This window comes from Neoarius graeffei, chromosome 9, assembly GCF_027579695.1.
Source record: "Neoarius graeffei isolate fNeoGra1 chromosome 9, fNeoGra1.pri, whole genome shotgun sequence".
NCBI classification, from domain to species: domain Eukaryota; kingdom Metazoa; phylum Chordata; class Actinopteri; order Siluriformes; family Ariidae; genus Neoarius; species Neoarius graeffei.
The window spans coordinates 63,514,879-63,541,417 of NC_083577.1; the positions used below are offsets into that span (position 1 = coordinate 63,514,879).

Consider the following 26,539-nt stretch of genomic DNA (forward strand, 5'->3'; position numbering starts at 1 on the left):
TAGTTAGCGGGACTGCAGCTTATCACCGCTCCCACCCGCGCCTGCATATGTGCACTCCCGCCAGCATATGTGCACTTCCGGTCCTGCCCGCGCCCGCAATGAGCTTTCAAAATTTGTCCTGCGCCACACTGCTTTGCGGCGGGTCCCGCAAGTCCCGCGGGACCCCCATGGGAGTGCAGGGCTCTACCTTGGGGATCTTTTTTTTTTTTTTTTGCCTCTTACCCTCATCACTGTTTGTGGGGGCAAAATCAACTCGGGTCCTCTTCCAGGCAAGTTTGCATCCACTTTTTTTTTTTAATAATTATTGTCCTAACAGTAGAAATGGACATTTTCAGGCAAGTAGCTATGTTTTTTTTTTTAAATCACCATTCCCTGACTTATGAAGGTGAACACACTTCTCCCTCATTTGGTTTGTGTGTTCTCTTCTCTTTCCAACGTTAATGGTTGACAAAAGGAATTTGGCCTCTGTGTCACCTCATATTTGTCCCCCAGTTAATTAGGAAGTCATGGATTACAGCTGGAAAGTTCCTACACACTCCAGTCAATTCAAAAATGTACAATTTAAATGGGAAACATGCTTCAGTTACATTGTGTTCACTGTATTTCCGAGGGTGCCAATAATAGTAGCACGTGTGGGGTTTTTTGCTGAAAATAATCAATTCTTGATGAAGGATTTGCTTTTCCTCTGAATAAATTCATTTCAATTAAAAGGTTGGATTTTTCTCATTTTTTCACTGTGAGATGACGCTTCAACAACAAAAGGTGGATTTAAAAAAAAAAAAAACTTTACTAATATTCACAAGGGGGTCAATAATCGTGGAGGGCACCGTAAATGTTTAATCGCAATATCACAATGCGATGCATCAAAAACAGACGAGAGAGCAAGAATGTGTGATCATATTCTCATATTGACAGCCTGCGAGATCTGCACTTGAAGTTCCACACTGCCACTGTTCTGTAAAGTTATCCTACCTCTTGGATTTGTCCTACCAAGCCTACTGCGCATGCGCAGAACACATGACGTCATATCTTGGAACGAGTTTTGTCCTACCGATCAGCTGGGCTGATAGAAAATCGGTGAGTATTTCACGCATTTGCCGATTTTTATGTTTTGTGCGTACTGGTCGAGTCTTTGGCCGAGTCAAATAATTTGTAATGACTTGTTTTGAATAATAACACGGTCTGTATGAGAACTTGCTAATTCTGTCACGCAGTGGGCACTGGGCAGTCAAAGTTATGACGGGGCATCGTTTCGTTTGTTTATAAATACTGTATTTTATACGTTTCTGAATTGCAAATATGCCTACATTGTAATTATTTGATTTCGCGCATGCGCAGTAGGCTTGGTAGGACAAATCCAAGAGATAGGATAACTTTACAGAACACCACGACCAACATGCATTACATATTTAAATAATATTGGCTGGCTTTTTTTTTTTTCGAGGTCTATCAGATATATTCTATTCAGCTAGCACAATATTGAACGAGTCGAAGAAAGCCATTCCTGCTGATCCAGGGAATCGAACCAGCAACCTTTTGGTCCCAAAGCTGCTCCTCTAAGCATTAGGTCATGGCTTCCCCCTGTAATCATCACTGTAACACACAACCTTGAGTGCTTTAGCTGATGTCTACATATTGTACATGTAAACTGCCATCACTTCGAAATCAAGTTTGTGCAATATCAAACTTTCATGTGCAACATAACCATGCCATTCCTCCCAACCAAATCTCTCTCACACACACACACACACACTACTGAATATTTCACCAGTCATGCGCATAAAAAAAACAAAAAAAAACCTACACTACACACCCAGTGCATCCCAAAGCGGCACTGACTCCAAAGTGAAAATAAGATTAAAATGACGGAAGGTGGACACGGTCAGTGTTCCAGCTAGTTTATTTTACCAGCGTGTCATGCCATGCCCTCCAGAACGTGCGCCCTGCCCTCAAATACCAAGTCAAGTCAAGTTTATTTGTATAGCGCTTTTAACAATAAACACTGTCGCAAAGCAGCTTTACAGAATTTGAACGACTTAAAACACGAGCTAATTTCATCCCTAATCTATCCCCAATGAGCGAGCCTGTGGCGACGGTGGCAAGGAAAAACTCCCTCAGACGACATGAGGAAGAAACCTCGAGAGGAACCAGACTCAAAAGGGAACCCATCCTCATTTGGGCAACAACAGACAGCATGACTATAACATTAACAGTTTTAACATGAAGTCAGTTTCGTTGATGATGTAACTCTTCATTGATGGAAACTTGAGTGCAAAACTGTTCATGACAACTGCAGTCCTAAAGCGAGCAAGTCAGCTGTAGTCCTCAGCCGTAAAAGCATTACTGTAATACCAGCATCATGCCCAAATTTATTTGTGCCCTACTCACAAAACTTTCCAAGCACCCGGCACGTACGTTCTGCGACAGAAAGTAAGTGTGCCCTAACGAGTGTTGCTGACTTGCAATGAAAGCAACACGTTGATAAATCTCAACACAATATTAGTGCAGTCAAGACAACCATTTTGTCTTATTACAATAACAAGTCAGTGCAGTAAGGTACGTTTGAAAAGCAGTGATGCCTACAAAGGCGTGAAAGAGAAAAGAATCGGTTAAAGCAGCAGGGGGCTGAGAACTAAGCATCTCTGTTAGCCAGAATGCAAGTAGATCTGCAGCCGGTTTCACTAAGTTAGACTATGACTTTAACTTAGACAGCGGGTATAGTCGGGCTTAGCATAGACGTCTAACAAATACTGTTGCACAAAGCAGTTAAGACTCCGACTATCTTAAGTCGTACTATGCTGCAAAGGATTGTGGGTATTTTAAGACTCTTTTCAAAACAAAAAAAATGGCGGACAGTGGTCGTTCAGCCACTCGGAAAATCTGGCTATATTAGAGGAATTTAATTCCTACAAAGACGTTTTATTAGGCAAATTCAGCGAAGAATGTAGCAATAAGAAAAAACATGAAGTGTGGGAAAAAATAACGTCGTCTGTGAATAGCGTTAATCCATCTGCGAGAAGAGATGTTGCTGCCGTGCGTAAAAACACCCCCACTGGAGGAGAGGGTTTGAAGAAACTAAAAGTAACCACCGAAATGGTCATCAACATTTATGGCGACGAGTCGCCCTTATTCTGGGGAGTGAAAGGAGGAAAGGAGAGCGGAGTAACCGGCTTCGCCAGACCCAGCAGCAACTCCCTTAGCAACGTTGAAGCTGAGGCTCCTTCACCCTCGGAGTTGTCATCACCCAGTACCTGCGCGGATGTGACACTACACGAAGAGCCTACCAAAAGGAAAGACTGCAACTTAAATTGAAGAGACTCGCGCAGATGGAGGAGTGATGTAGTAATGTGTGTGTGTGTGTATATATATATATATATATATATATATATATATATATATATATATATATATATATGAGAGAGAGAGAGAGAGAGAGAGAGATAAGTGATGAGTGGTGATGTAATTATATGCATAAATGAATTGATATTATTTATATATATTTATAAGTAATAAAATGAATAAGCTGGCATTACACTGTTTGTTCTTTATTGAATACTTTATAGTTAGATTATAAGAGCCTAAATTTGTGTATTACATACTTGCAATGTACTTCACTGCCTTAACATTTCAAGCTTTCTTGGAGTTATTGACATTGATGGCACTTATGGCTTGACTGTTTTGTTTTTTTTTTAAATTAAATTTTATAGCCCTTAGACCCATATTAGACTGGGGGGAGGGTGTCTTACTTTTTAAGCCTAAAATTAGACTTAAAAAATTAATCTTAACTTTTGTGAAACTGTCTTACTTGCATTAGACTGGTCTATAAAGAAACTTAAGACCAATCTTAACCCATAGACCAGTCTAAACTACTTTAGTGAAACCGGACCCTGGAAGTTGAGGTTTCTTCCTCATGTCGTCTGAGGGAGTTTTTCCTTGCCACCGTCGCCACAGGCTCGCTCATTGGGGATAGATTAGGGATAAAATTAGCTCATGTTTAAAGCCTTTAATTTTCTGTAAAGCTGCTTTTAACAATAGACATTGTCGCAAAGTGCTATACAAATAAACTTGACTAAACAAAAAGTTAGGACCGATAGATCTCGACTCTAGATATAAGTTAGATCTTAGAAAATCTAGTCACTAACGTTAACATAAACCTGTTAGACTACAGCTAATCTAACATGAATATCCCAGACTAATATTAATCAGGGTTTTTTCTAGAAAAATTTAGTATGAGGGCGCTCACCATGGCAGCGGGGGGGGGGAATGGTGTTGGTTGTCCGTCCCCCCCCCCGCCGTGTGAAGCCTTTGAAAAATTGAGGCTCCAATGGGACATTCTGAGGCTATCTGAGAGGGAAATTGTAACAAATTGTTTGTCAACATAGAAAAAGAAAGAAGTAATCTTCTGCCCCGGACAGTCTTTGGCTTTCTTCCGCTTCGTGCCGCGGGATGACATCTTTAAATGCCCAAGTGTCAACAAAAACAACTCGCGAACTACTTCTGTCAAAAGCTCCCGCGCCGGTGGGTGAAAGGTCATTGAGTCTCGAGAAATCGCGCTCTACAAGTCAGCTGACCTTGTATGTAACCCATGTCAAATCTCGCGAGAGCAGCAGCGACAAGTAAACAACTAAACATGGCGCCTCAGTCTGGAAAACGCCAATTCGGATTGTTTTTGCACCGTCTGGCGGTGTATCTACTATGATTGGAATATTTTTGGAGTAATTATAACGTATTTGATGATCAGACACATTGTCACGTGGTGTTGCTGGGATGTTTTCATGGAGAAAAGATCGTTTTGAGAAAGATTGCATGTTGTGCAGTAGCATATAAGCGCATGGCCTAAGTGTGACTTGGGGTTCAATCGGCATTTCGGTAAGGGGGAACAGCGCCCCTGTTCCCCGGTTTAGACGAAAGCCTGTTAATGATCAGTTAACACTATTATTATTATTATTATTATTATTATTAGCTCATCCGCCCGACAGGCGATGAGCTTATGCCATCATGTGCATCATCCGCTTTTCACACAAATCGCTTCTTTTCCCTCAATTCTTCACCAATTTTGATTCTTTCTGGCATGAAGGTAGGGGTACCTAGGGTGCATATAACTTCTACCCAGATTTGCTTAATTACAATTATTAATGAACTTATGGACTAATTAATGTGCATATTCTGGACCAATTTCATGTTTGTTTGTTTTTTATATGAAAGTATGTCCCTTCACACACTCATCCAGAAGGGTAATTTTGCACAAGGCCATCTGTCTACAGCAGAAAAAAATAAAATAAAACGCGTCTGGAAAAATCCCAAGGGAGTCTGGAGCCAGATTCGTGACGTCCCCTGCGGAAGCGCCAGCAGGCTGCGCGAGCTTTGCACGGTTTCAGTGCACATCCTGTGTAGACCAAGCGCTCCCATTTCTCTCTCATTGTCCGGTCTTTTGGAAAACGATGAGTACTAATCCCATCAAGATTGGTGTTGCTACACCCTCCTACGATACATCTGTTAACCATTTTAATAATTACGTGATAACGTTGAAGAAATTTGCAGAAAACCACCAGGTCGTTTTCTCATAAACAAACCAGCGCTGACGTAGGATTCAGAGGGAGGCGTCCCGCACGCGACGTCACCAAAATCAATGTTTGCCGGGAAATCCAAATGCCAAGTTTTTTCAGAGGCGGACCAATTCGCCTCAAATGGCTCGATTTCAACTGAATTTTTCTGGTATTGCGCAAGGTAAAGAAATTGCAGAGAATGCAGAATGTTACAGATATTTGACCAAAGTTTAATATAAAATAGGAGAATTACATTGATCTTGCTCCTGAATTTACCCATGATATGCACTTTAAGCCTTAATGAGCAGTTCAAAACAAACAAAAAAATAATCATCATAAATCACTTCTTCTTGGTCAATTCCTTGCCGTTTTGGATTTTTTCTGGCAAATGGGTCGGTACTCCTAGGGTCTATACAGCATCTATATAGCTTGCAACATTTATTGCGCGAGGTGGTCCACTTTCGATCGTTCCTTCTGGACTAGACAAGGGCCAGAGTGAGCTACACCATCACTGACTGCCTCATTAACAGCATTAACCAACTTTAGACTGTCATGCAAAGGTGCGTGGACGTGAGTGACAGTTCAAGGTGTGCCAAGCATGTACAAGTGACATTATGAAGCACTGTATTAAACTGGTTAACTAAAGGCCTCTGCATGCTCTTGCGACAAGGCTTTCGCAGACAGCTTTTCGCAGACAGTTGTAATTTATTGTTGAGCGGGGAGTAATAGGCGTGCGCGATGTTATTCACCGCCACAACACAAGGGGGCGCAAAGTCGCGAAATCGCTAGGAGTAGTTGGTGGGTGTGGTTAGTGGAGTGTTTATCCTCCGGTTACTTATAATGACTAGAACTGGAGTCGTATAGATGTACGTACTTCCTCACTTCCTCGATCAACTGCTCTTCGTGCTGCTCCATCTTCGCTCGTGTTTTTAAAAATGGCGGTAGTGAAAACAAACCAAACCGGGAAAGTAGGGAAGCGGAAGTGCGTGTACAGCGGATGTAGAGTGGACCAATCAGAGCCCTCTTGTCTGCGACGCTGTCTGCGAGGCTTCTGCGGTGGTCACAATTTTTGGCAGGTGCGTGCAGAGCGTCTGCGAAGGTGGGGGGGCTACGCAGACACTGTCTGCGACGCCATCTGCGGGGACTGGGTTGTCAGCATAAATTGGCCTTAAGAAGTTTCAGATTTGCTTACTTTATTTTACAAAAGTTGCTCAGTACGGCATGATAGATTCTTTGTCTAAAAAAAAAATTGCCCATGATAATCAGTAGCACCCTGCCATCTTGGAAAGCTAGCTGGAACACTGTTACTGTACCATTTCTATCAGTTCTCTAGATGACGACTTCTATCGTAGAACCAAAAAGCAGGAAAAAGGTCCATCAACCAATTAAGATCTGAGTATCAGTCATGGACATGATGCAACTACAATAATAACCTTAATACGAAATCCAGGTATGGACACATTGGCTTGAGTGTGTCAAAAGGCTCTTTAAAATAAAGAGCAGACAAGGAACGACAGACTGAAGCTAGCAGAGCTCTGAAGCTAGCAACAAGTAAGCAGAGAACAGAAAGGTTCATCGTAAATGGTGGCTATAAACCAGAATGCAGGACATTCGGCAATACTTTACGGTTCTCCTGTTTACTCACTATAATACACAACCTGGGCATGAAGTCAGTATATTCGTCGACAAAAAGCACAATTACTGTCTTACTTCTTTCACTAACTGACCAAGTTCCTCTCTCTGAACTAAAGCAGAAGCAGCATCTCTCAGCGCAGAGAAACAATACGGGATGTTTTTTTTTTGTGAAAGTTACAGAAGCTATTCTTAGGTCACAGCCGAGCGCTGAAGCCAAAATGCATTAATCTGCAGTAAGTGGAATGCTGAAAAACACGAGCGTGCAGGCTGGACGTCAGGCTGCGCGTTATGAACAGAGTTTTACTCAATGCAGCTCGGGCTCCAGCCAAAGAGGAAAGAAAAGCACAACACGAGGCTTTTTCTCCTCTCCTCAGCCCTGCTCTCTCTCGCACACATACGAAAAAGAGCTGCCCAAATTCCCACTCCCTCTCTCTCTCCATTTCAGCAGTGGTTCGAGAAAATTGCAATACTGCAGGTTTCAACTAAAATAAACATATGATTTCAGACTCCACCCGGTGTGACGATCCTGCTTCAGATTTAACAGCAACATGCAGCACAACCACAAACTCACACCAGGGAAGTACAGCAAGGCCCTAAAGAGTCCTCACTTTAACCAAGCTCTAAAATCAGGATCACTATCAGATGGAGAGCAGAAAGACTTCATACAAACCTCACACACACACACACACACACACACACACACACACACACTTCTGCACAAAGAAAAGCTCGGAACATGTGCGAAGAGCCTTCAGTCGTTCCTATAAAGGAAGCACACACACAGTAACTGATTTGAACCTCATGGCAACTTCAAACTTCAGGCAGTTTCGTTAATTTCACATACGGTAAAACAAAACCGCTTCGCTCCACCAGACCATACAGACAGCTGCGACTATTTGACCGTAACTTCACTAACAAAACTATTTCATAACAATTAGGGTCAATCAGGCTGAAACAGTCAGTGCGTTTACATGCACAGAGAGAAAATCGAATTTCTGCCGTAGCTCGACTGAAATCGAAGTTCTAAATGCCATGGAAACACCTTAGCTCGGCTGAAATCGAACCGAACTGGATTTCTCGTAATCGAGCTACGCGACCTAGATTATGCGATTGTAGCCGAGCTACTTAGTGCATGTAAACCCTATCGAGCTACGTAGTCGAGCTACTTACTTCAGCACTGCCCCTTCCGGAAGTGACGAGACCACAAGCGGGAAACACAACAGCCTCGGTCGGCATGACAACGTTGTTGTCCATCTTCTCTCTCTCGATGTTGCGGTCCTCGTCATCGTTCTTCTTGTGAACACGGAACTGATAACTTTGTTTACACTCTTGAATAGCTCTTCTTCATGACGACAACCGGAAGTGTACCAACACGATGGGGCGTGTAGCGCCACCTGTGGCTCGGGTGCACAATGTACCTCACACAATAGCTCGATTTCCTTGTGCGCATGTAGGATTGGATTTCTCTGGCACCCCTGCTGGGACCCTTAGCTCGATTACCGACAGCAGCTCGATTTGGATGTGCATGTAAACGCACCGAGTATTGTTTACGACTAGCGTAAGAAGCCGGGATTGTAAATGCTCTGCTGCGTGTGTTGACTCTGAGGCAGAATATTTATCCTTCCTGTTCATTCATGCAACTTTATTTAAAAAAAAAAAAAAGAAACCACATTCATTCAGTTACCATGCCAACAGCAAACTGCAGTCAGTCCTTTCCATCATGATCTGGTCATCCAGCACGCACTCTCTCTCCCTCCCTCCCTCCCTCTCTCACACACACACACACAACAGTGTGGACTCACTCCATTATCAACATCTGCTTTTATTCATCAGGTATCAAAAACGAAAGCGCTCTTGTCGTGTTATGGTTTTCAAACAGGATTATATTCAGTTTTACTTCAACAACTTTTCTTTTCCTCTTTCAAGTTTCATATCAAGTTATACTTGACTAATGCACAATGTAACAAATGAGTCAGTATAAAGAGCATTATTCTATCCACATTCGCTGGATATGAACAATCACGCGCTCTGATTGGCTACTCTACGACAAGGCTATCAGCTCATATACCGTGAGTAGTAGGGGGGAGCTAATTTTTAGTTATTAAATATGACCATCTTACCACCTATACACACATATACATACACTACTGTTCAAAAGTTTGGGGTCACCCAGACAATTTTGTGTTTTCCATGAAAAGTCACACTTTTATTTACCACCATAAGTTGTAAAATGAATAGAAAATATAGTCAAGACATTTTTCTGGCCATTTTGAGCATTTAATCGACCCCACAAATGTGATGCTCCAGAAACTCAATCTGCTCAAAGGAAGGTCAGTTTTATAGCTTCTCTAAAGAGCTCAACTGTTTTCAGCTGTGCTAACATGATTGTACAAGGGTTTTCTAATCATCCATTAGCCTTCTGAGGCAATGAGCAAACACATTGTACCATTAGAACACTGGAGTGAGAGTTGCTGGAAATGGGCCTCTATACACCTATGGAGATATTGCACCAAAAACCACACATTTGCAGCTAGAATAGTCATTTACCACATTAGCAATGTATAGAGTGCATTTCTGATTAGTTTAAAGTGATCCTCATTGAAAAGAACAGTGCTTTTCGTTCAAAAATAGACATTTCAAAGTGACCCCAAACTTTTGAACGGTAGTGTACATATATATTCCCCCCCTCTGGTAAAATATTAACAAAAATGAAGAAATCTAACTGGTAGCTCAATCAGCATGAAGTAGGGCCTACAATAATACCACACTGGAATGGATTGGGGCAGCATTAAAATATCAGTTTATTAAGGGTTTATTGCAAAGTATACAGTGAAATGTACACTGTGCAATTGTTATAGTGTTAATCATTTTAAAAACTGATCACTAACATTATGGAGCCAACTGATCTAGCCGATCCTATCCCACAGTGCTGGACAACATAAGCTGAAAATATGCTTAGGGAGGAAAAAAAAAAAAAAAAGCCTCTACTGGCCCTAGGTCTACCTATATGCATATTGAAGACACTTTTTCGAGTACCTCTGACGTCTGGATACAGAACTAGTGCATGGTAAATATGTCACATTGCTATAACTGTCAGTGTATAAATAAACTATTTTGTTGAACAGTATTTTTTTTTCATTTACTTTACTGATAAAATATATCAAAAAGAAAAGTACCAATAGGCCAAAAAAAAGCCTGTAGAATGGGTACTTCTTTTGAATACGTGTCTGTGTGCAATTATCTGAATACATGTTCTGAATCTGTAGTTCTGTACAATATATACAAATACAGAGCTGGCCAAGAACACGTGTCTAATTTTTCTAAAACTTACTATACACGTACACGAAATAAAAAGTTATATAAAAATCATACATTAAAGAAGCAGCCATCACAGTGAGCTCTATCACAGAAAGGCAAAGGACGAGAATTGTATACGAGCTATATAATAATATAGTTTACAATTTGTACACACGGCAACAAATGCTAATAAAATAAAATCAATCAATCAATCAATATAAACGAACTTTGGTGCAGTACCAAAGTAATTTGTAGCTTTATATAATTAGTTAGCTTTGACCAGTTTTCCTGGTGCTATAGCTTATTATAAAATACTATTCTGATGGTGAGTTTAATGTCTAAAAAATATTAAACGACTTTGAGCTTTGTACACAATTTACGAGTTTATTGAAAATTTGCATAAAATGTGTGACTTTTGTAATCTTCGAGGTGACTGAAGCTCCCATTAAAATTTAAGATCTAATGCACAAACTTTGTCTGTATGATTTTTAGTACAAATGGAACATGTTCAGGGGGCAAGACCAAATAAAATGAATGAAAAACGATTTGTCATTTAAGCTCCACCCTAGTGAGTAGAGAACAACAAAATGGCAGAGCATGTTGCTGAACCAACCAGGGACGAAATAAAAAACACTACTCGAATCCCCCCCCCCCCCCCCCCCCAAGGCAACAAACTATGGAATAAAAAGTATTTGATGGTAAAAACGTCTCTTTTTTTCCAAGAATTATTCTTCTCTCATTTGTCACAAATTGCTACTGTCACTTCGCCGGTTTGTTCACATTCTAAACGAAAATGATTTTGTCGGATATTTGTCGGATGACACACCTCGTCAGCCATCAGCTCATGTACGACTTGATTTTGTGGAATAATTGTTAAATGTAATCAATCGATCAACAGTTTCATAATGTCCATGTCATGTAAAGAGGCTTTTAATACATTTCATAGCAAGATCTCTCAAACTATTTAAAATGTCGTTTCATTTTGGTTTTAAATCACGTATTCGACACCGAGCTCATTCAAACAAATTCACAAAAATGTATGCAATGTACAACTCCAAACGAAAGGTACAAATAAAAAGCCCCGCCCCTTCACTGAACTTAACTGATTTATATGAGTCATGTTAACTGTAATGAATTTGCAGCTGTGTTGATTGCCAAACAATAAGAATCGACACAGTAGTTGTCTTTTCTCCATTTTCAATAAGTGATCAAATAAAAATGTGCTCAGACACTAGGACTCTATCCCTCAGCCCAGTCCACGAAACCCTACAGACTACATCACCCTACAACATTCTGCAAATTATACAGCGGTACATGAAATATGAAACAGCCACTCACAGAGACGTCGAATATCTCCTCGGAGTCATCCAGCATGCGCACCCTGATGGCTATGTGGCGGCCGGCAGGCATGGCTGGTGGCTTTTGGCCCGATTCCAGCGTGCTGATGCCCAGTGACTCCGGGGCACCCAACCTCTGCCCTGCCGAGGACGTTGGCTCCTGCTCCACCATAGTCTTCCTCGCTCCCTCCACTGGCCTGGAAGATGAACACAACACACACACACGGCATGTGAGAGAGCACAACCATAAACCTCCTGCTCTGTAATTAAATCAGAACGTGACATGAATGGAAGACTGTCTTGTAGCGATGGACCCGAGGTGACATTGTAGAGCTGTACACTGAATTGGATACGAACCGAAATCTAAAGTCAAATGTGTGGCATTGGATAGTAAAAGGAAGGGAATTAATTCAGCTGTACACCCAATCAAGTATTTCTAGTTTAGAAACAGTGTGCTTTAGAGCTGCACGATATATTATTAGTCAGACATTTGGTATATGGCTAAAGGCCACAATATGCAGATGAGCTCTTTTCCAATCCACAGAAGAAAAAAAAAAAAAAAAGTCAACCGCACACACAAACCTACTTTATATTACTATTATATCCCTGTGATGTGAGCGTTCTAATGAATCCTCTGACAAATGAACACTCCAGTACTTTTGCAGCCCCGCTTTTGACCCCGTCATACAGATATCAAGTATAACAGATGTCTTATGCTGTACAGCAAATCATACTGCAAGTGCATTCTGTAACCTGATGAGTAATGAATTAAAAGGACAAACTGGTGGCTGGAGAGGGCATTTTGCAGACATGGTCTGGGTCCACTTGTCCTCTTAGAAGAACACATCATTGCAGATTAATGCAAAGTTATTCTGACTGATCAACAATAAAATGCATGAGGAAACATTTCTATCACGATGGGAGTGGGCTGGTCCAGGATGACCCTGGACCATCCACAGGGCATGAGGACACAGTGACTGCTTTGATGGGCATTATAGCATTCATCATCACCAGATCTCAATCCAACAGGGGGACGTTGGTTAGACAGCGTTCTCTACTACCACCACCACCATCAAAACACTAACTGAAGGAATATCTTTCGGAAGATTGATGTCTATCCATCCGGTTCAGTTCCAGAGAGTTGTAAAAACCATGGCCTAATGGTTAAAGAAGCAGCTTTGGGACCAAAAGGTCACTGGTTCGATTCGCTGGACCAGCAGGAATGGCTAAAGTGCCCTTGAGCAAGGCACCGAGCCCCCAGGCTGCTCTGGGTACACTGTACGGTACGTCGCTCTGGATAAGAGGATCTGCGAAATGCCTATCACGTAATGTAAAGGAGAACTGAAGACACTCTGATGGCTTGTAGGGGCCCCACCACGACCAACAGCCACCAAAATGCTGGTTTTTCCTTTAATTTGTCACCCTGTATCTTCTACAGGGTTAATCAAATAAGCATGCTAACGAACCAGTGGTATTTTCGTGTGCACTGATTCGTGTCACATGTTCTGGCAGCTCATGAAGAATTCCCATAATGGGTTCTGAAGCTGTGATTTTACTCTCGACTGAAATTACATTTAAAACAATAATAAGCCATTAAACCAAATATATACGTGTAATCACAATATTGTATATTGTTCTTACTCATCAGGTGACATTTGGGCATACCTAACAATCTACGTTTTCTCCACCCCTCCCCACCTGTTCCTGAGTTACATGTCAATCCTGACCTTTTCTGCTCCTCGGACCTGCCTGATCCATCCTGATGCCCTACGTCTGGCTGGAGTCTCATCGCATCGCTCCTGTGGAGGACGGCCCCATATGGACAGTCTAAAGTCGCACTTGGAAGACGCTCTGGACACATAGGCGACGTTCAGACTGCACCCTGAAACGACCCATATCCGATTTTTTTGCCCATATGCGAGCTGCATCCGATTTGTTATTGGCAATCTGAACGACACAGATCCGATTTTTTCACATGCGACCCAGGCCGCTTGGATATGTGGTCCTAATTCCGATGCATATCCGTTGTTTTCACATGCGACTGCAGTCTGACCGGACAGGTCGCATTCATGCGACCTACACGTCATCAACAAGAGACAAACGTCATTATTCTGCGTTGGCTAATCCCGCCTCTTTGGTGGAAAACAACAACATTTGTACAGTTTTCAGAATTTAAATAGACTTTTATAGAATTGATCAAGCTAATGGTGGATTTGGTAGGGACCTGGATGTTAAATCATCCTGCATTACAAGATTATAAGATTGTTCTGGAAATTTCCAGTAACTTGACACCTTCGGTCTCATTAGTCTGCTGCCCACATTAATCAGATTACTGTGCGAGTTCCGCCGCCGCCACAAAAACCACATCGCCAGGTCTCGCCTCATCTCCATGCTTTACTTGCAAACTTGAAGAGTGCGCTTTTTTTTTTGTTTACGTATTACGTAGATGTGCTTATTACGTGTCAATTTGCGCATGCGGGACACTTTTGGGTCGTTTTCCGTTCATGTTGGAGATCGCATACAAGTCTCATATAATTGGTAATGTGAACGGCCTAACAAAAAAAATCGGATTTCACAACAAATCGGATATGGGTCGTTTCAGGTTGCAGTCTGAACGTAGTGTTACAGTAACGCTTTTATGGCTGAGGACTACAATTAACTTGCTAACTCTAGGACTGCAGTTTGTCATGAACAGTTTTGCACTCAAGTTTCCATCAATGAACGGTTTAGAACGTCAACAAAACTGACTCCGTGTTAAAACCATAATGAATTTCCTGGTTTCACAGTCATACTTTGCGACTCTATAGGACACTGTTATAGAAGCAAGTTATTTATCAATCAAGTTGTCTGTTATCACCCAAATGAGGATGGGTTCCCTTTTGAGTCTGGTTCCTCTCGAGGTTTCTTCCTCATGCCGTCTGAGGGAGTTTTTCCTTGCCACCGTCGCCACAGGCTTGCTCATTGGGGATAGATTAGGGATGAAATTAGCTCATGTTTCAAGTCTTTAAATTTCTGTAAAGCTGCTTTGCGACAATGTCTATTGTTAAAAGCGCTATAAAAATAAACTTAAACGCTTAGATTAACAGAAGCTCGGTTTTGCCCTGACGTACACTCACCATGCAGCAGCATGAAATGCAATTCGCATGGCTAATAAAAAGCATCTATAAAGATTAGCTCAACTCTACAGCACTCCATAAAGCACACTTCAAACACATAATCCGTTTAGATCGCACCAACCCTGTGAACATTAGGACCCAGAGGAGACGGAGGATAATGGAGAATGAAGTGTTCCCTTTCCGAATAATGTATCCCTTAAGAGACAGCCATTAAATGAGCCACCATCTTGTGTGTGCTCTCAAATTACTACCAACAAACAGAGCTGCATATAGGATATACACAAGATCACTGACACTAGTCTGGCTTTTAAAGGCTGATCTCGCTATAGGTCTCGCCTACTTTCCTGCGGCACCTTTAATGAGTCCTCTAAGAGGAAAAACCTCACCCTTGTTCCAGTTTACTGAAATTCAATACCCTTCATAATATGACCTCAAGCCTGGCTTTCCAGAAAGGTAAGTCTGTGTGTGTATGTGAACACACATGATGTCAGAAAAGGGTTTGGTACCAATGGTAACCCCGAGGCTGTCTCGCTGAGAGACTTGCTAAGCTGTTGCACTGAATGAAAGAGCTGTCCTCTCCAAGCCTTTCCTCTTTCTCTCCGATTCGGAGGTCTGTTCCACTCTGTTTATCACACATTCCTGACCAGCGATGTCACCACAAGGCCTCCACTGGCTGAGGGGCATCAGAGAGAGAGAGTGATCTGGAGCGTGTGTATTTAAACTGTACTTTGTACTATACAAATAACACGTTTCCTGTAGTGATTCATTACCACGGACATGCCGTGGAATAACACGATGCCTCTCTAGCAGAGCAGTTTCTCACTTGATGGTCTCAATGTGTCACATGCCTGAAATCCAAATTTATTTCATAGGAACACATTTATCTAATTACAAATGCAAATTAACAGTTATTCAAACATCCGCCACGGGGTCCCATCCACATGCACTTCCAGTGACAATAAACTCTCATTATGCTCAATCACGACAGTGTACATTTGAGACAAGTTTATTATTGCTGACCTTTTGAGGCATACAATCCATTACTGACTGACCCGAGAGTGCAAGGACGACGACACATCTTAAGCTGTGTTCACATATATACCGGTACGATAGTGGTATAACCGTATCCAGGGTGCGATTTGTCAAAAAACCAGAAGGGGGGATGTTTTTTTTTTTTATTATCATGAAACGTCACAAAATTAAGGTAACAATAGGCTAACAGCTCAATAACATCCGATGATATCAAATGAATAACACTAAATGAAAATAAACACTAAACCAGAGATAGTAAATTCATCTTCCTATCTCTCTGACTAAATACACGAACACTAAGGCCGAATCCCATTTCACCCCTTGGACATACCCCTTGGCCCTTCCCCTCCATTTTGCGCGTTCACGTGAAGGGGTAGGGGTATCCCAATCCCAGTTAACGCGGAGGGGTAGGGGAAGGGGTAGGGCTTCTGTACCCCTCCAAACGGAGATTTTCCTGGAGCTGACTCCGAACGAAGGGGTTTGAGTGATTTCCCACAATGCCATGCGGATTTCAGCGAGATTTCATGCGGATTTCAGAAAGATGGCGGTTCCCGCGGCGAAAGATTGTCATAAATGTATTTTCTCCATTATTTACGTGTTTTAAGTTGTTATCCAGAGGAAACACGCCGCTTGATTCGCTTTCGAGCTGAGAATGAGCAGCGATTTCTAAAATCCAAGCTGCTGCTAAAAAGCTTTGGGAGTGAGTATTGTTTTCGGTTGCTTGACTGCGTACGTTTTGTTCTGTTATTCTCGCTTTTATTGTTTACATGAGTGTTCTGACACCTCATTCTGTCGGATGTGGTGCACGAAGCGCCAAAGATATCCCATTCAGTGGTGTTAGTTAACAAATCACACCCTGCCAGCAGAGATTTCTGGTTCTGCCTCTGGCTCTGACTGTAGCGGCTGGTCGCAGCCAGTGACGCATTTGGTCGCGTTTTGCTAACGTAAACGCTGACGGAGGTACGCGATGACGTATGCGATCGTTGAAGGGCTATCCCAATACGTAGGGGTTGAATTTCAAGCCCTATCCCTTGTAGCTCAGTTTCAAGGGGAAGGGCCAAGGGGAAGGGGTAGGGGTAGAAATTAGAATTGGGATTGGGCCTTACACACAACAAAGTTCGCATTGCTTGTCGCGTTGCTGTGATGTTTCTCTCCCTCCGGATTAAATGGACAGTGACTCGAAAATCACTAAAATACATGAATACTAAATGAACAGTTTGCTCTGATGGCGCAGTTCACATTGTGCGCAGCTTTCCGATTTAAACTGTTTTTTTTCTCATCCTTATACTTCCTGTTTCATGGACTGTAACGTATTTGCTTATTTAGTAATTTTAATACAGAATTTACTTTGAAACTATAATCAGACACTCCAACGCCCCCCCTAAAAAAAAAACAAAAAAAAAAAACATAATCGGCCGTGAAAAAGGCAGCATCCGCCAAAAGGCGCGCTGTTTGCATCCCTGCATAGAACGCAAAGATATTGTTATTATCTACAATGTATCTATTTGCTGGGGACGTTCGTGAACATCAAAGCTGCCACTTTGGGTCATTTTGAAAGTGAGTGCAATGTAGACCATAGAAAACTGTGTCACAACATGCCTGTCATGTCAACTTTTTTTTTGGTTTGTTCGTTTTATTGACGGGGTTGTCCCCGAGGATTTTTTTTCAGCAGAGATAAAAACCGGGGGGGGGGGGGGGGGGGGGGGGGGAATGATCCCCCCCATCCCCCCCAGCAAATCGCACCCAGACCGTATCGATACAAAGTATACCGGTACAGTTTAGTGCATCTGTCCACACTAGCGAGAAATGTTTGCGGTTTTCTTTCACGGTAGTTGAAATGCGCGTGCGCAAAATGTTTCCGTGGTTACCGAGTAACTTCCTTTCGAGAATATATGGCGGATGAAACAAGGCGTGTGTGCTTTTTGTTGTCAATGTACAGTCTGTATTTCTGATGGTCATTTATTCAGTCGAATCGTATAAAACGCGCGAGGCAGTTGAGAAAGAAACAAACGAATCTCCGTTCTTCACTATTTTATTCAGCGAAGACATCGATTGAGGTGTGTGACTTTGCGCATGCGCATTATATTTGTATCGATACAGAACCGCTTCATCTGTCCACGCTACAGCAAAGCGCTACAGTACCGATACTGTACCGGTACGAAACCCATACATTTGTGGGTTTCGTACCGATACAGTTATACCGCTACAGTACCGGTATAGTTGCTAGTGTGGACAGGTGTTGCAATACGAAAGTAGTATCGTATCGGTACAAAATCCCTAGTGTGGACAGGGTATTATTGTAACAACCATACAATTCCAGCCTTGCACACTCCTAATCAGGCTTGCAGTACTCAAGTCCAGGACTCGGACTCGAGTCTGACTTGTGACTTGACTTGGACTCGAGCACTGATGACTCGGACTCGTGCGTGAACTGCATTCGGACTCATCTCATCTCATTATCTCTAGCCGCTTTATCCTGTTCTACAGGGTCGCAGGCAAGCTGGAGCCTATCCCAGCTGACTACGGGCGAAAGGCGGGGTACACCCTGGACAAGTCGCCAGGTTATCACAGGGCTGACACACAGACAACCATTCACACTCACATTCACACCTACGGTCAATTTAGAGTCACCAGTTAACCTAACCTGCATGTCTTTGGACTGTGGGGGAAACCGGAGCACCCGGACACGGGGAGAACATGCAAACTCCGCACAGAAAGGCCCTCGCCGGCCACGGGGCTCGAACCCGGACCTTCTTGCTGTGAGGCGACAGCACTAACCACTACACCACCATGCCGCCCGCATTCGGACTCAAACTTCTTAATTTTTTGTAACATGCTATAATAATCCGGCCCAAGATGTTTATATCTACATTCATTTTTGTACTAATTTCGTACAAGAGTGTCACACCTTCGCGCCTTGGTGCGTGCATCAGGTAGACTCTCGGGCGTGCTCCGGACACGACTTGCACCTGCACAGGATTAAGGCACAATCAGCACAACTACATAAAAACTGTGAAAACACAGTTTGCGAAGTATTGAGTTGTGTTACTGATACATTACCAAGCCTTGTTTCCTTGTCTGGGTTCCTGATCCCTGATTTCCTGTTTCTCATCTTTGATAGCCTGTTTGTGCCTCGCTCGACCTCTTGCCTGTTTCACAATTTCGCCTGCCGTTCTGGATTGTTTACGTGTCTTCACTTGTATTAATAAACACACCTTCTGCACTTACATCCGTCTTCCAACCATCTCTGACAGAATACTTCGCACTCCCTGATAAAGAGAATGCACATTCACCTGTTCAGGAATAAACTAACATTAATGGCGCTAAAACAGCCACCGTCAAATGGTGCGGCTGGAGTCTTGTTCCCACACTCGACGTCTTTTTTTTTTTAATGACTTGAACACCGGGGACTCGAGGCTGGACTCGGACTCAAGGTTTAGTGACTCGACTACAACACTGCTCCTAACCTGCAAAGTACATCTGAACATGGAAAAACGGATTTTATTAAGACTTGTAAATAATCAAGCCATCACACGAGTCAGAAACGTTAGTTCTGCTTCTGAAGGAAGGATTAACTCAGTGGGCCGTTGCATGACACGTGCACAGCATTTCTTTGGTTAAGCCCCATTAAGCCTCATGAATATTCAGCGTCCATTATGAATATTCAGTCACTCCATGCTGAATGGTAAATGAACAACCTAAACATATTAGAACAAGAATTAATGATCACCTCCACCTGGCCACTTTTGCCCAAACAGGCATACACGCGAGTGCTCACAAATAACCACACACAGCAAGCATTTATCCCTAAACCTTAACAGAGGTACACTACCGTTCAAAAGTTTGGGGTCACTTTGAAATGTCCTTATTTTTGAAAGAAAAGCACTGTTCTTTTCAATGAAGATCACTTTAAACTAATCAGAAATACACTCTATACATTGCTAATGTGGTAAATGACTATTCTAGCTGCAAATGTCTGGTTTTTGGTGCAATATCTCCATAGGTGTATAGAGATCTTGCAGTCACGTGACTGGAAAGTACACAACCCCCATCTTGTCGGTCAAAAACACCGCTGAATACTGCTGCACTCGTGTACAGAATGGATCAATTTCAACCGACGGACTACACGGCTCATTTTTCTAATGAACAGATAACTAGATATATGTCTAAAATAAACGATCTACAGATTTGTGACCCTTATGGCTTTCCGGACGGAGTTTTCACGACCGGATTTTGAACTGCCAGCGGAATACCCGGACGTGTAAAATTACCTCATCAACTTTCCCTCGCTGTTCAGTGGTGAAGCACTGCGTGCTTATAAATCTCTGCACAGTTATCTTTACAGAAATTCAGGATTTGTCAGCGACTCAGATGTGGCATCTTGTAAACAAGAAAATAACTATCCTCATTGGATGGGTAAGTCACTTAAGTATTGAGTATAGCACTGACCAGCCGATTATAGAATAGAATAAGGTAATTCCAAATTGTCCGTCTTGTTTACATGGATCTGGCGTTGGAGAGGTAGAGGCTTGGCAGTGGAGGTTTGAGTAGCTGTTTTCTGAGCTTAGTCAACAGGCCGGCTCTGCCTGTAGCTTCGCTTCTGCTCCCGGCGCCGCCTCCTTCGCTTTGCTTCCGATAACAATCCACGGAGACCTCGCTGTCTCGTCCGGAATGTTTTTTTTTTTTCTCGTCCGGAATGTTGTGCATGCGATGGAAATCGCTACAAACCGTCATTTTCTGCTGGAAACCAATGTCTAGTAAGTCCATACGGTTGTAGTGGATATTGAAGTCCGGTACAGACGAACAACACGCAAAAATACACACAAAAAACATAAAAAACGTGCACAGGTAGGGAGAGCTTGTAGCCGCAGCCGTTGTAGTAGAATTGTATATAGTAGGGTTTTCCAGAAGAAAAGGTAGAAGTAAAAGCAGAAGTAGAACCAGAAGTAGAAGGCGGAATATGGCGTTTGACCGACACGATGGCGTCTGTCACAATCTGGATCGGCTGTGACGTCACATGCAAGATCTCTATAGAGGCCCATTTCCAGCAACTCTCACTCCAGTGTTCTAATGGTACAATGTGTTTGCTCATTGCCTCAGAAGGCTAATGGATGATTAGAAAACCCTTGTACAATCATGTTAGCACAGCTGAAAACAGTTTAGCTCTTTAGAGAAGCTATAAAACTGACCTTCCTTTGAGCAGATTGAGGCTACAGCCACACGACAACGGCAACGAGATTATAAAAATAATAATAATAATAATAATAATAATAATAATAATATCGCGTCCACATGGGCAATGGATCAGTAAAATATCAGGTACATATGGCAACGCAACGCTTGCTGAAAACGATGCAATACACATACCACACCTCTAGGTGCGCTGTAAGACGGTCCCATCGGAGACACCAGAATAATAGAAGTAGTAAGGACGCATGCACATAAACTATTATGCGCGAGACTTCATATTAGCTACAGTCAGAAAAATCTGTTCGTAAAATTACGTTATAATGACCAAATACAATGAAAAGTATTTTTCCAGTCTCACCTGTGAAAGGTAATCCCGTTTGTGATCTCGTTTGGACGGCAAACCTGTTGGTACGGTTAAACGCAGCACATGAATGAGGCATCTTTATTCTCCGCTTTGTCCCATCCAATATGGCGGCGAGGATGACGTATGATTCTACGCGGAAGGCGGTGTCTTTAATGGTCCGGAATAAATTGAATGCTACACGTTGATGGATTAATTTGTTCTTCTACGCCCTTTTTGAGGAATGTATTGTAGGACTTAAACCAACATCTGAAGAGGTGAGATCGCTCCTTTTTTTTCCCCTATTTTTGCTGGCGGGATTGACTCTGCCCTAAGGGCTATTCTCTCTCTCTCTCTCACTTTGCACCATTACACAATAAATATTCACAGTGAAAATATTTTGTAAGCGCGTTTCATGAACCAAGTTATAGGATTTGTTGACAACTCGCATCGAGTTCGTTACACTTCTACCCAGTGTGAAGCACATGTGGTTGTGACGTCATCGTAAACAAATCCGTTCTACTCATCCAGACGACTTCGCAACGGCGCCGTTGCCAGATCTTTCCACTCTGGAACCCGTTCTCAAAAGATTTCGTTTTGGGGCACCCAATACGCCGGTGCCGTGTGGACGCCAGGCCGAAACGATAAACAATTTTATCAGATTCACCTGAATCCGTTGCCGTGTGGACAGGCCCTGAGTTTCTGGAGCATCACATTTGTGGGGTCAATTAAATGCTCAAAACGGCCAGAAAAATGTCTTGACTATATTTTCTGTTCATTTTACAGCTTATGGTGGTAAATAAAAGTGCGACTTTTCATGGAAAACACAAAATTGTCTGGGTGACCCCAAACTTTTGAACGGTAGTGTAATAAAGGTGATGTTCACATCCACTCTGAAAATATACATCTTTCATCCAAGCTGATGACCCAGGACAATGAACAGAGTCCTAAAAAACCACGACAAAATTAAAATTTACAGTAATTTTTTTTCGACACCGTTCTGTTTTAATTTCGGATAAAATGCAGCCTGCAGTGTTCAGAAGTAATGTATGGACTCTACTCTTTTCCGCCATTTTCAATACAATACAGACATATCAACCATTACTCAAAACTAATCAAATACTGACATCCTCGTGGCAACTGAAGCGACTTTCTGTTGCAAAGTTACACAAGACAACTTGCATACTTCGTTCACATGCACGATCTGCTGTTTGTCAGCCAAAGACATTTCACTACATAATAATATATTAAAAAATATACTCATTCAAGTAAAATCTTTCAGGCTAGTATTGACCCAAACACTGATAGTATCATCACATCCATCCATAACCGCTTATCCCGTGCATGGCAGGCAAGCTGCAGCCTATCCCAGCTGACCATGGTTGTTTTTGTCTTAGCATCATAACAGCAAAACCTTAGAAATTAGTTGAGGATTCATTGCTGATCTCGCCTCCCAAATCTGAACGTCCTACCAGCTTCAGAAGTATGAATGCTAGAGAGTCAAGTTTTGCAGGTCTTTTCTCCCCACAAATTCGTATAGTAAAATGCAGCAGTTCTCGGTGTCTGCTCATTTGAATACAGAAGAACAGTAGTTTCCCATCACCGCTACAGATTTGCAAGAGGAAACGTTTATTCCTACAAAACCAACGATTAAAGCATGAGTGGTTTCTAACAGCCGGAAAAGCTGTGACCCCACTGCTGTCCCAGCTGGCTTTGAAGTTGTTTACAGAGAAAATTCCACGAGACAGCAAGCGTGCGTGCATGCGTACGTATCTTGGTGGGGACTCAATTGAGTCCCCACAAGGATATGAATATCAGACAGTTTGACCTTCCTTATGGTCCCCAAAAAGAAAACTGCTTTTTCTCCAAAAATAAATTCTTAAAAAGTATTTTAAAAGAGCCAAAAGGATTCCTTTTAAAGGTGAGGTGAAGGTTAGATGTTATTAATGAGCTGTATTAATGATGTCAACAAAAGAACAGTAAGACCAAAGTAAGTGTGTGTATGCATGTGTGCATGCGCGTGTGTATTGGAAACTGCACTAGAACAGTAGATCCTCTGTTCATACCATACACAGCCAGACCGAGTTAAACCCTCTCCCTCTCTCCAGATGTGATCACCAGAACCCCATCACCCACTCCATAAACCAGGTTTGGGTGTGGCCTAGCTAGCTTTAGATCCAACCCACCAGAAATGTACCAGAAATCATCAAGTTTTCAAATCTCCAATTCATTATAGAGGGCAACAGAAGCATCCACTCACCTCACCTCAATCAGATGGACCGGCCCAGATGCAGATACAGTCATGAACACTGGAGTGTATCAGTTAGCGTCAAATAACATATAATACTCTAATAATGAGCAAGTAACACTGAGAAGAATTAAAAGAAAGAAAGAAAGCACAACTTTATTCATCACACACTTGTGAAATTCCTCTCTGCATTCAACCCATCTGAAGCAGTGAACACACACACAGCAGTGGGCAGCCATGCTAACAGCGCCCGGGGAGCAGTTGGGAGTTCGGCGCCTCGCTCAAGTGCACCTCAGCCCAAGGCCGTCCCATATATTAACCTAACCGCATGTCTTTGAACTGTGGAGGAAACCCACGCAGATAACATGCAAACTCCACACATAAAGACCCCCACCGGCCTCAAACCCAGAACCTGAGGCGACCGTGCTAACCACTTACACCACCGTGCCGCCCATGAAGAAGAAGAGAGAGAAAGGGTAGGACGACAGCTGACAGGTCAAAAAGGTTACACCGGCAGCACAGTGGTGGAGTGGTTAGCACGGTCGCCTTACAGCAAGAAGGTTCTGGGTTCGAGCCCAGCAGCTGTGTGTATGGTAGTTTGCATGGGTTTCCTCTACAGTCAGGTTAATATGGGACGGCGTTGGGCTGAACGAGGCACCTTGCTCCCCGGGCGCTGTTAGCATGGCTGCCCACTGCTTCAGCTGGGTTAACTGCAGAGAGGAATTTCACAAGTGTGAGATGAATAAAGTTGTGCTTTCTTTCTTACGGAAGCCACAAGAGGCCCTTCATATACAGTAATCTTTTTTTTATTCACCTTGTTATCCTGAGATAACGACATAATTAATTCAGGATCTCGAGAAAACAACACAACTAATTTGAGATCTCGAGAAAACAAAACTGTTATTTCATGATCTCAGCTGGATCACTGTATCTCCGTCGGTAGAGACGAAGCCGGGCCAGTCTTCTGCGGAGGTGCCGCGGACTAATTTTGAAATCATCCCTTATTAAAAGACTAAATGCAATCTCTCCCTGTGTCAACCCCTCATCAAAATATTGCCTTATTAGGTGATCGATTATTCCAGACATTCTAATGACCAAAGTTGTGTCTATACAGAATGAGAAATAGCCCCAAAGTCAGCATATCACAAGTCTCTTGGCGCACCTGAATGAACCATTTCTCAGCTGTTTACTCGAGATCACGGAACAATTGTTTTGTTTTTCCGAGATCTCGAAATAACGGTTTTGTTTTCTCGAGATCTCGAATTAGTTGCGTTGTTTTCTCGAGATCCTGAATTAATTATGTCGTTATCTCGGGATAACAAGGTGAATAAAAATAAAGGATTATGTGAAGGGCCTCTCACGGCTTCCGTACTTTCAGATCAGATCAGATCAGATAAACACCAATCTGTGAAAAAAACGAGAGAGTGATTTATGATACCTACTCAGTACCTGTGCAGTTACCCTTTGTAGTAATGCAACAATGTAACACACACAAGCAACAGTTCAGGTTCATTTGTAGCACCAGTGTATCCTGCATTCATCCTCAGAAGAAGAAGAGGAGGAAGAAGAGGAAGAAAAAAAAAACATATCCAGGGATAATTTGCAGCTACAAACCCTGGATTTACAGGATGACTGTGTTAAGTGAGAAGCCTGCTGAGTCCATGGCATGTGGCTCCTGTGCTGAATGGAGACGTGGCTGCTCCTGTTCCAGTGAGAGGGGGAATGAGAACACTCACGATCCTGGCACACGGACTCGGGTTCAATCCCACCACCAACCTCTTCATCTCCGTCAGACAAGTTTCACACAGCCGCCTGTTTTCAAGACAAGGAAAGGAAAGGCACAGAGAGAGAGAGAGAGAGACACAGCCTGGAACTTACCCTGCTTACAAAAGCACAGCGTCCGCTCCACCTCCTATAAAGCCCAGAACGCGTTCCTTGCTCAGGAAAAAAGCCTGCAGGGGTTGAGTTCGAACCCTACCCGAGCTAAACTGCAAACAGAACCCGGTTCAGACGCGGTTCGTTGCAGAGAGGAGCGTCGTGGCGGTCGCCATGTCGGCCGGCTCCCCGCGGACTGGAGGCGGCAGGATTAAGCAGGAGCGCCTCCGCTCACCACAACCAGGAACGGCGGGTGCTGGAATTACAGCCAGCCGCCTTCTCACCCAGCAGGGGTTTATACCGCCACCTAGCGGCCACGGCGAGCTCATAGAACTCTTCACTTCTGAGCAATGCATGATGAGTATTAGTGTTTATCATGGACATGACATAAGTTTGGGGTCACTTTGAAATGTCCTTATTTTTGAAAGAAAAGCACTGTTCTTTTCAATGAAGATCACTTTAAACTAATCAGAAATACACTCAGGGGCGGCACGGTGGTGTAGTGGTTAGCGCTGTCGCCTCACAGCAAGAAGGTCCAGGTTCGAGCCCCGGGGCCGGCGAGGGCCTTTCTGTGCGGAGTTTGCATGTTCTCCCCGTGTCCGCGTGGGTTTCCTCCGGGTGCTCCGGTTTCCCCCACAGTCCAAAGACATGCAGGTTAGGTTAACTGGTGACTCTAAATTGACCGTAGGTGTGAATGTGAGCACAGTGGTGTAGTGGTTAGCGCTGTCGCCTCACAGCAAGAAGGTCCTGGGTTCGAGGCCAGCGAGGGCCTTTCTGTGTAGAGTTTGCATGTTCTGTCTGGGTGCTCTGGTTTCCCCCAAAGACATGCAGCTTGGCTCTAAATTGAGTGTGAATGGTTGTTTGTCTATGTGTCAGCCCTGCAATGACCTGGTGACTTGTCCAGGGTGTACCCCGCCTCTTGC

The 26,539-nt window shown here is 43.1% G+C and overlaps 1 protein-coding gene across 4 annotated transcripts in view; it reads right to left on the reverse strand.

Moving 5' to 3' along the window:
* The window catches only part of LOC132891931 (FERM, ARHGEF and pleckstrin domain-containing protein 1-like), a 135,504-nt gene extending 109,655 nt beyond the window's left edge, over nucleotides 1-25,849 (reverse strand). Inside the window, exons 1-3 of one of the 4 annotated variants that reach the window (XM_060930069.1) lie at nucleotides 19,024-19,195; nucleotides 18,872-18,932; nucleotides 11,817-12,012 (exon numbers count right to left, since the gene is read on the reverse strand). In XM_060930069.1, the coding sequence (XP_060786052.1) occupies nucleotides 11,817-12,012; nucleotides 18,872-18,932; nucleotides 19,024-19,075 (309 nt within the window). In that variant the 5' untranslated portion in view covers nucleotides 19,076-19,195. Of the gene's footprint in view, nucleotides 1-11,816; nucleotides 12,013-18,871; nucleotides 18,933-19,023; nucleotides 19,196-25,355; nucleotides 25,583-25,619 lie in introns of those variants that run through there. The other 3 variants (XM_060930068.1, XM_060930070.1, XM_060930071.1) reach the window with 3 other exon arrangements.
* Nucleotides 25,850-26,539: the final 690 nt, after the last annotated feature.